General features: G+C 36.2%; 1 protein-coding gene across 3 annotated transcripts in view; it reads right to left on the bottom strand.

The window, feature by feature from the left end:
* LOC123312835 (RNA-binding protein cabeza) overlaps positions 1-11,696 on the bottom strand; it is a 33,939-nt gene continuing 22,243 nt past the window's right edge. For all 3 annotated transcript variants that reach the window (XM_044897354.1, XM_044897353.1, XM_044897355.1), the window contains 2 exons: positions 9,410-9,734; positions 1-260 (listed from right to left, as the gene is read on the bottom strand). In XM_044897354.1, the coding sequence (XP_044753289.1) occupies positions 194-260; positions 9,410-9,734 (392 nt within the window). In that variant the 3' untranslated portion in view covers positions 1-193. The remainder of the gene's footprint in view (positions 261-9,409; positions 9,735-11,696) is intronic.

Genomic DNA, 11,696 nt, shown 5'->3' with positions numbered 1-11,696 from the left:
TATAAATCATATTTTATTCATTGATCAAAAAAGTTTCAAAATTATTTCGCTACATGCTTTGAATACACCACAAAAAATACTATTATTATCATTAAAGTCAATTTCGTAAAAACTAAAATATGATATATGTACACTTACAAATTAAATGCCAGCTGGTTTTCATATCTAACCAGTTGAATATACATACATCAATTTAGTAGGGTCGAGATCTTCCCCCATCTCTACTACCTCCACCCATGGGACCACCACCTCCACGATCCCTGAAATTAATAATGAAATAAGAAAAATTTCAACTTTTTTGTTGAATTAATTTTTAAGGTTCAGGTTTTATGTTTTTTCTCAGTAGAATGTTTTCGAAGTAGCGAACTGTAATTCGAAATGTGCATCTCAATTTGAAAACTATTTGTGCATTCGATATTTGGTTCGGATTGATCCAATAATTTCTGAGAAATTTATCCCATAATTTGACGAACAGACTATGAAATGTTCGGTTTAATTCAATAGTTGTTGAGAAATTGGTCTCAAATTGAAAGACTATTGAATCAGATATTATCGCTCACACCCTTCCCAAAACATTCTCTCACGGTTTTCCACATTCCACTAACCATTACTTCGGCCATTGTAATAATTACGTGTTGAAAAAGTAGCTACTTATTCTTTAGGCATGAAAACAAAATATATCCGAAATTCCAGGAACGGTTATGGATTATGTGGCGAAAGTTCATCGCCCAGTTGCGGCAACGTCAATTATGATTTAATTGACTACCTGTTAAATTATAATGAACGTTCTTGGGTAAAAGAGCCCTATTTCACGAAAGATAGATAAAATCTTGCTTGTTTATTATATTTCAATTATTTATAGGAACTCCCCTATCTTAGGCAAGTATTAATAGTCAGATTTCAAAACGGGTCTCAAGACCTATCTCAGTTGATGCTTTCTCAATAAAGTGCCAGCATCTCAAAATGACGGCCTATTAATAATTTAATATGAAGTCATTATCAGTTTGATAGTGTCTCAAGAAACGAGACTTGAAACTCAACTTATGAATGTCTTCAGTAATGGTCTTGAGATATACATACTGGAGACTACAAAACGAAAAGAGAAATTAGTATTTTTATTTTTGCCTGATATTTTTCAATACTGTGGCTCACAATAAAGCGTAACGAAGCAGGTTTTTCGATCTCGAACGAACGAAATATGTCACATATTTGATCAGCCTCCGATGCGTGTGGTCCAGATGGGATCTCGGGGTACACATCAACTCGCGAAATTAGGTAAAAGGGATGTTGATGAAAAGATTGTTCTTCGACCAGACCGCGGAAGTAGCACAGATTGCAGAGAACACTTTCTGTAATCTGTGGAAAGTAGTGCCATCGAAGTAGGACACTCTAGCTTTACAAACAGCAAAACCCTGGACGTAACATCTGACTGCAGCTTCCGTCCTATAGTATGAGACATACAGAAGACCTCGTGAGATACCACCCACAGGACCAGAGTATCCTAAATACTTCAAACTTAAGGGGGAGGCAGAGCTTCCATTTTTGGAGTTAGGTAGGTCAACGAGATGGCGTGAGGAGAAATTGCCACAGAGTTAATCAATGCAAAAAAACGCAAATAGACAAAATATTTTTTCAAGTTTTCAATCTCTGTTGTACCTTATTGATGGAGCGTCTTGTGGTGGAGGTGTTATAGGTGTTGGTAAAAATGGTTATGATGGGTAACCATTATCCCCAACAAGACGCCCATCCAGTGTTGTGTGTACCTCATGTGAATTCAGGACATTTGAAAGATCCTGGAGTCGTGCATGCTTCCTGTCAATCTTGCGACAATATCCAAAAATTCTGTATAAAGCCCTTTTGCAACAGCCGAGAATTTTCTAAAGAATTTACTCGAAAATTCATGCGCCGTGAATTATTTGCCGTTGCATACGCACCTTCGGTAGAATTCTCTGTTCAGTTGCATGCAAAATAATCTCTGCCGATTTCTTGCGAGAATTTTTTAGAGAATTCTCGGCTGTTGCAAACGGGCTCTAGGCCCAACAATGGCTTGGAGATTAATTGGAAAGTCTGATGTTGCGATAAACTTCATGAAATCGATTTCGTCCATCTTCCACGGATTCCATATTGACTTTCTTGATTACAGTCAGTTCACAAAGCAAACCAACCCTTTCATTTCGAGATCATCTAGAGTCAGGGTTCGACCATACTCGAAATTTGACGTTCCCAAAACCTATCTTGAGATAATTTGAGGACTTGAGTAACCTTAATTAGTAAGCGCCTATACACAAATGAGATCGCCGATTGAGACGTCATATCGACAGAGTCTGAAGTGAAATTTATTAATTAGACTGGTGCCTCAAGACGCTAATAATAATACTAATTTTATTCATCCCTTAGACAAAATACGTTTGTATAGGAAACGTCAAAGAAACCAAAAGATACAATTGAGAAAACAATAAAATAAGAGGAATCTCTATATAAGACATGTAACAATACAATTACTGCTTTCTTTTTGACCGTTTGAGCAGCTCCGGTGCATCTCGTTCGATCACCGTCGCGTTCATTTTGATTGGGGCACCGGAGTAGCTCGCGTTCCCTTCCCCCGCCCCCTCTTGCCCCAACCCAAATGCTGGTGGACTTTTTGGTTATGTTTACATATGCCGTCAAATATTAGAAGACGTGTATTGTTGAAATTTGTGGATTAATACTATAAAAAGGCTGTAATACACCTTATGGACACCTTAAGATTGATTTTTTTCGTCAATTGAAGTTGTCAGTTCCATCTATGTTAGATGGAATTAGAACTGAATGTTTTTGAAGGAAGATGGGATTCGTTCTTTCAGGTTTGAAGAGTGAACTAATCATTTTTGTCATGAATGCATAATTTTCAGAGATCGATCAAATTAATAAACGCTAAGCTTCAGTTCAGTAGCGCCAATCAGTGAAAACATAGCATTTCATTTCAAATAATGTTGATATTTCACTTGAATGCAATTTTCGTAAAATCAGAACACTCTATACCGACATTTAACGATTATTAACGAAGTTTTAACAGATGAAATCATTATTAAATAATTTTTTCAAGTTTTATACCTACAGACATATCCAGTATTTTGTATATTTGTACTCTCCATAGCAAAGAAAGGGTAAACCAAGTTTTTCAACCAAATATATGGCAATAACTTCGAAAAAATAGTGAAACTCATTAATAATCAACGACTTTAACGTCGAACTGAAAACAAATAATCCGAAGAACCGCGAATCCGTTCTTGTCTATTGTCATTTTGCTCAACAGCTGATCGTCCAACTATCTGCGCGGAGTTGGTGCACTAATAACCGTTTTATTTGGAAACAGCTCAGGGGCGAGAAGGCTGTACCGGTGCATGAAGCACCAAAAAGAAAGCGCCCAATGATGCAGAAGAGAATGCATCCTACTCCATGATTGCTTGAAAATATTCATTCACATCATAGAAGCACTTTTCAAGTAGCCAGGCCTTGATCTCCTTCTTGAATTTTCTGTACTCCAAAACCTTCATATCAGGCAAATTTTATGCCACTGTACATAGGTGACTGCTGAAAAATACTGTTCCGGTGTTTTGGAATACAGTGTGTTTCTTTATGCCTCGTGTCATAGTCATGAAATTCAGAGCATTTGTTCAGTGAAGGAATATTTCTGCATGTGTACAATAAATACGTGGAAAACATATTATTTTTTTCTGAATGAAACAAGAGTCTACAGGACTCCCTAGGATTTGAGCCGAAAATTAAACGAATTACATATTTTTTTTGTGCAATGAAAACTGCATAACTGAATGAAGGGCCACCTCACAGGACAACTTTGTAATTTAAGTGAGCGTATGCGAGTGAGTAGTATGTATTAATAAGAGAATCTCGTGGTAGTATGAGCTTTATGCGTCTCAGAGCGTAAAATGCGCAACTTGGTTTCCTAAATACATAGTCAGCTTGATCTCTCCAAATCAAATTTTTATGTACGGCAAACGAAGAAACTTCGTATAGTCAGATGGTTTCAAAATACCGATTTGAAGATTTAAGGTGAATTGATGATCAGCAGTGGGATTCTGTGACGTGTAGAATTCCATATATCGCTCAAAATCTATACAACTGGTATTCTGTGCACAGTCATTCTCGCATTTGGGCGACGAACGACATCGAAACGAGGCGATAGCTGCAGACGTATCGCTTGATGTCAAAAATCCCGAAATCGATGTATTGCTTCTCTTGATATTGTTGCACCAATTCTCAGTATTCTATGTTATGTACTAATTTTATTAAAAAAATGTCAATATTCATCAGTTAAACTGTAGAAATAAAAATTCACTTTCAGGTAGTTCTTATATTTTATATTATTTATCAATGATACAAAAGGTATTGAGTGGAGCAAGTTTGAATCAAATTACTTCGATTACTTGTAACATTTTTATTATTGTGGCATGAATGGCAACTGGGTTTCTGTAGTTGAAATTCTGTAGGTGAAATTCCGTTCACCAATACATAATTAACCATATTAGTTTCATTCAATCTAAAGAGTTGAATAAATTTTTTCATCTTGATGGGAAAGTAATCACTGGTTTGACGCATTGAATGTCTCGACATATTTAAGAACTTTAAATCTTCCGATCTTTCTTCGTTCTCAGGTATTCGTACATTGACTGGGATAATAGGAAACATTACGATTAATAATGACAACTGCATCTGAACCGAGTCAAATTGAAATATTGTCCGCCAAATATCAATCTGACAATTGTACAACACAAAATTCACTAGAATTCAACTTATGTTTTTAGTTCAGATAGTAAAAACGCCGAATTTACCCGAACAGTAAGCCATACGCCCACAGAATGCCTAAGCAGATGATTATTGCTTCAAAACGTAGAATTCTATGTCACAGAACCCCACTGCTGAATCGCGCACTTGAAAATAGACAAGGCCTGTTTTGTTCACGTTTAATATCAGGGGGTTCTTAAAACACCAATCAGAGAAGCACTCTGAACACTAGTTCACAACTAGATTTGAGTTCGCTCAAATAACATGCAGAAATAAAGGATGTGTCATCACCAAATAACATTAAAATATTATATATAAAATAACATAAAATATTCAATTTTATGATTAAATAAATCCTGATATAATCCGGCAAATCGTTTATGAAAATGATAAATAAAAGAAGTCCTAGGACCGATCCTTGGGGTACACTCACTTCTACAGGATACTGAGGTGAGTTATGACCCCCCCCTTACTGTACTCCATCGGGCACCCAAAAAACCTATGATCAATTCAAGAAAAACGCCTCTGAATTCCAAATTGAATATCTTCATCCAATATGCATGGCCGGATTAAGCCCACTTGGCGCCCGGAGCACAATATTTTTTTGCCCTCCATATTACCAAAAACTATCATTTACTTAATAAAAAAGATATTTTCATACTGAAGTTTTTTTCATCGGAGAGTAACAGCCAGCAAAAATTATGAAGAAATACGGACATTTGATACAGGTAATTGAAAAAAAAAAAGGTAAATTGAAAACTTATATATGAACTAGGTATCGCTGAGTCAAAAATTAAGAGTAAACCAATGTTAAGAATGCATTAGACAGTTCAATATTCGCAAAAAATACTACAAAATTCAAATTATTTTCATACAGCCGTTTTTTCGTGTTTCACGAGAATGAATTTCTGAAATCAATCGCGATTTTATTTTTATTTACAATAATATCGGAAAAATTAAATTAAATTTTTCCTCTACTTTTCAGCATTTGAGATTACGGAATGATAATACATATTCTGAAATATTTCTGCAGCTCTTCCTGATTCCTCCTTAGCATCAAATCCAGAATATTTTTTATTAAATCTTCGTTTGTGGTATACTATATGACTCATTGTTCCCAAAATAATTCTTTCAAACTCCCTCGTTTCGCCCTGCACTTTTCTAAAGGGTCATTTCAACTTGTTCGTCAATCGTACTCACCAACGAACATCCAAAATACTCGTCCAGAGACCAAGTGTTATTTCCTTTGAGCCTGCGTATGAAACTGACAACTATCGGATCGCTCCGAACGACGCATGCAAACCGACGACGAAAGTCATAAAATTTTATGGGATTTTCATTGACGTTGCACGAACCGTTTTCAGTGAGTACGCTCCTTGACATGATGAAAATTTCAAGTTAAATATTCAATTAAAAAAAAAGGTTTCTTACAAAAAAGTAAGTAGTTATTAAAAACATTTTTTCAAAATATGAATCGCAAAATAATCCCTGCAACCTGGAAAGAGTGGAATGGAGGTCGAAATTCAATTTAGGGTATCAAAATTTTTAAAGAATTTAATCAACGATTGAATTGAGCTTTGGGCCCTTGTGCTTGCTTCACTTGGTCTAAGCACTCTTATTCCATTCACTTTTACCTTTGCACAATGAACACCCTCCAATGAAATAAATATATTATGAGGTAAATCGACAGAACCATTAGAAATATAAAAACAGAATAGAAACAATAAAATGAAATCACATGCCCGGCATTGGGGCATATACAGAAGCGTGTATTTCCATCATAGACATTAAACATATGGACACGGCGTAGAGAGAGAGAGGGTGTGCGGCCGAAATAAGATAGAGCTAGTATGGGCAAAACATTCGTTTGCACTTTGTATTTATCGAAATTTTCAGAATTTTCTCATCAATTTTAGATCAACTTTGAATGTCGTATTCTTTTTCTATTATGAAAGTAATAATGGTGTCCTCGTAAAGTGCAATTAATAGCACGAAATAAGTTGAAAATACAGATAAAGTGAAATTTCACAGGTATAGTAACTTCGAATGTATTAATCGATTTATTATATCATAGTTGAATTATTCTTTTCAAATCAATAAATGTATGTCAATTCTTTTCTCATCTAGATAAAATAATACTCAAGAAGCATTTGAGATTAGAAGAGAAAATAAATGCTCAGAATGCGAGCTTTTCCATTGGGACAAAATATAAATATGCTTCCTAAAAATTATCCTCAGTTGAAATATTATTTTTCCGCCGACCTCCTTATAATAGTACTGTTTAACGTACACGAAATTAGCTGTTAATAAACCCTTTTATTGATTAATTTCCTATTAATGCATTATTGTCATGGGTAATCGAACATAGAAGTATTCAGCAGCTTCCCAAATAATTATTTCATTTTTATGTAGCATTGATTTTCGTAGTACCTAGCGGGTGAATTGAGAAGAGATGAATTGTGGAGGTTGCAGAAAAATTATGGTGGTTAGAGAGTAATCAATATATCTATGTACTACAACTCCAGCTTCCACCAGCTCCACACATTCTTTAACAGATATAATAGGGACTGATATCAATGTGATTTACTCGAAAATGCCCTCTATGAATTTCTCGAATTGTTCGATCGGCCGCATAAATATCAACATTCCGGTATGAGCATAGAAAATTTATAAGGTGTCAAATTTGACAAAGTATCGATAGAAAATCAAGATTTCACATTAAATTCGAAATGTGGTCGACGGAAAAATCTTGTAATCAACTCGTTTATTAATTGAGCGATTAATGATCTCGAACATTAACGTGCTCGCTTCGCTCACACGTTAAAATATCTCGATCATTAATCGCTTTCATTGATAACCTTGTTGATTAAATAACTATAGTATGCTGACTGTTATGTATATTTTTCAACCTTTTGATCAATATTGATCAATGAAATATTTTTTTCGATATTGAACCAAAGAAATCAGAATATCGTGTTGGCTTAATTGTTTTTATTCAAATCAATTTATTCACAAACTTTTCATGAACTTATCTGTTGTATTTTCCGAGGAATGGTTGCCGAAAGCAAAAATTGTGCTCTTTAGTTGTAATTGGATCATTAAACGCAATCTAAATGATACTAATATTCGTTCAATTTTTTTTATTCGATTAAAGGTCCTTGTTTTTATCTCTAACGGGCGCCAATATACAAATATAGCTCGGAAATTAATTACTAAAGTAAAAGAATTATGTTTATAATAAATTATAGAAATATTTCTAAGCAAATTTCATTTTTAATTTTCCCTATTTAAAAAAATATCGAAATAAATCGTATGCGCTTAGCGCTAAGGCGTTCTAAGGAACGTTTTCTTGCCCATACTAGGTCCATCTCATGTTGGCCGCACTCGTGGCTATTGAAACTCACTGGAAGCGCGTCCATGTGTTTTATAGGTATATGATTTCCATACAGCAACAAATCGTTTTCGATGCGTGCGCTTTCTATTCACCCTGTAATGCTGACTAGTCACAATATTCCCGAGTGAATAGAATGCGCGGGAGCTTCGGCATCGAAGAGGCGGTGGGGAACGGTTCGTTTGGAAAGTGCATGGAAAGTATACGACGATTGATATCGATCGAAACCGTATATTTCTATTATTTGGAATCGGTTTTCTGGATTTCAGTGATTTCCGAATTTAGATACTGTTACTAACAATGAATTCGCCCCTAATACTGAATTCGCCCAGGGCAATTGCGCTTTTTGCCCTGGGGTTAATCCGGCCTGCCAATGAAGTTAAAATTTAAGCAGTCGAATGCACGGGATAGATCGAAGAATAACCCCGCTACGCAAATTCCATCATGTCTATTCCATAACTATTATTATTTTTTATTTTATTTATACCCGACGCTATTTCCTCAGTTTCGACTGGGAAGAAAAAGAAATTATTGTCGGTCAACGACACAGTTGTACATGAGCGAAATCGGTTGACACCAAAATGCTCTTCGACACTTATATTTATGGAGAAAAAGTATTCAGCAAAGGCATCAGCCTTTGGTCGGAAATGATGTTACCACGAAGTTTCAACTTGATATTCCTATTAAAGTTAGTGAAATCAGTTTCCTTACGCACTAAGTTCAAAATGGTTTCAATTTTATTATTGGAGCTGTCCAGAATATTCTTACGGAAATTTAATTTAGTAGATTTGAATAAGGATTTATAACTTTTCTTAGCCGATAAATAGATATCCCTTCTTTCATGGGATATCAAATTTCTAAGCAACCAATGGAGGTTTTAGAGATTATTACTGGCTTGCCTGATTTTATCGGTGATCCAGTCAATTTTACGATTAAAGAAGCATTTTCTCGTTTTGATCGGACAAGTAGAATCTAACAAATGTTTTAGTATATTGTAGAAGTGTTCAAAACGGCGTTCAAAATCAGATTCACGATAAATACCATCGAAACACGCAGAAGCGGCCACTAACGATAGATTTTGCAAGTTGTTTTCTGTTATATAACGGTATGTACGAAAAGTTGTGTCATCTACATTTACTTAGGACATTCTCAATACTTCAGATCTGACTATTATTACGGCCTTAGTCACTCAACCGATTTTTTTTTCAGACAAAATTGTCGTATGATTATTACCTGCCAGCACCGCGGCCTCCACCAAAGCCGCCTCCACCCCGGCCGCCTCGACCACCACCGAAGCCTCCTCCACCTCCTGGTCTACCACCTCTATCTCCTCCACGGAATCCGCCACCGCCCCGCCGTCCGCCATCTCTCATGCCTCCATCCCTGTCTCTTCCCCCACCACGTCTATCGCCGCCACAACCACCACCACTAGCGCTTTCAGGTTTAGGCTCGTTGCAGCGATTGCATTGATTACGCCAAGCGAAATTAGTGTTATTGCACTCTGGATTAGGGCATTTCCAATCGCCTTCTCTACTTTCTCGGTCGCGACCACCAAAGTCTGAAAATAAACATTATATGATCATTGAACAATAATACATTACGAAATATGGATTGACAACATTAAGCGGAAGTCGATTTTCTTAAGTATTTCGACAAGATGAGTTCAATAGAAGTGTTTTCAACATTAGGAAGCCATTAGTTCAAAATTTACCCCACTTCGAATTTCCAATTCTAATTATTAAAACAAAAAAATTCTAAATTAAGCACAATTTTCAATTTCGAGCAGGGACTCAACGGTTTCTTTAGAACAAAAATAGAAATTGCTTAAATTGTCAATGAAAGATGAAAGCCACCTAAGGCGGGACGTCACCTGAGTTGATGAAATGTGTGGAGTCCTTTGAAGTGATATTATGCGTGAAAGTGCACTGGTACCATATACATTTTAGGATTTACTTAAAAAAAACAGTAATCAAAGTTTACTTTCACAAACTAAAACGACTATTTTAATTAATCAACAATTTTTCACAGATTTGTCAAATCTTACACCTCAATTGAAACTTAATAATAAAGCATGTTATGGAATATAAATCTGTGATCCGTCGAACACCAACACCTTTCAACATATTTTCCTTCTTATAAATTCCTACATGTCACCTTCGATTCCTACCCATCTCCTGAAATAGATCTTCTGGGATCTTGAATGCCCTATAGCAGAATATTTTCTTATATTATATGTGAATCTCTGAGTTGGAGGAGTGAAGAAATTGTATGGAAACTTTGAACAATGAAAGTGAATGACAGAAGATGGAATTTTATATTGGAGCATATGTGCAGAAGGATATGTGGAGATAACGTAGACTAATTTGTGTAATGTCATCAAGGCATAAGCCAGTGTCCAATGTTCGATCTGGATGTTTCTGCTTTTATGAATCTTGATAAAGAGAAGCTGGAATTGAACTCAAGTCAAAATATTTTATTACTCAACATATTCTCTTCTTAATTGGATACGTTTTTTCTTGCTCTGCAAACCAGAACTCCACAACTTTTATTGCCCCCTCGTTGGAGGAAAATTTACGTCCTTTTAAAATTTTTTCAGTTGAGGAAAGAGGTGATAGTCGGATGGAGCCAAATCTGGTGAATAAGGAGGGTGTTCTAGTTATTCAAATCCTAAATTACGAATTTATTGCATGGCAACATGAGATTTGTGTGCAGGGGCGTTGTCCTGCAAAAACATTCCGCGTCTTTCCTCTTTAATTATTTCCCGTAGAGTGGTCAGTAATGTAGAATAGTAATCTCCGGTTATTGTTCTACCCTTATCCAAAAAATCAATCATTATTATTATTATTACACTACAATAAGAGTGGAGGTTAAACTTATGCACTCAATACAGAACTATTATATATAATGTATGCTTGAAAGTAGATAAATTTAAGCACTTCTCCATCGGTCGTAAATGTTCTTGAACTTGTTGACAGTATCGGCATTCACCACTTCATTCGGGAGACGATTCCAAACGTCGAAAATTTCGTTAGGTACGAAGTTCATCAGGCAGGTGGTTTTAAACGATTCCTTGGCAAGTTTGAAACTATGACCGCGAACATGGTTTGTATTTAAAGGAAATAAATGTTCCAGAACTACACCAAAGAATCCATGCGTAACTCTCAAAGACACTATCATGTCACCCCTTGCACGCCGAATCTGATCAGCCCAAATAATCCCATTCTTGCTTCGTAGCTTGGTGGAGAGAACCAGGAAAACGGGATTCTTGTGCACTATCTCTGGACAGACTCAAGAAGCTGTAAGTCAGATTTTAGAGGCACCCACCAAACTGGCCCGGCGTACTCCAGAATAGGTCCCACGTATGTTGTGTACAGCAGTCTGTATACTACAACCTCTGAAAGACCGCTGGATGAGGTAAGCGGCCCTCTTAGCTCTACTGCAAGCCCCGGTTATATGGTCTGACAAGTCAAGATCAGAATTGACGATCACCCCAAGATCACGGTGGCTCCGGAGCACAGTA

Source organism: Coccinella septempunctata, chromosome 5 (assembly GCF_907165205.1).
Source record: "Coccinella septempunctata chromosome 5, icCocSept1.1, whole genome shotgun sequence".
Taxonomy (NCBI): domain Eukaryota; kingdom Metazoa; phylum Arthropoda; class Insecta; order Coleoptera; family Coccinellidae; genus Coccinella; species Coccinella septempunctata.
This window is presented reverse-complemented; position numbering and strand designations above follow the sequence as displayed.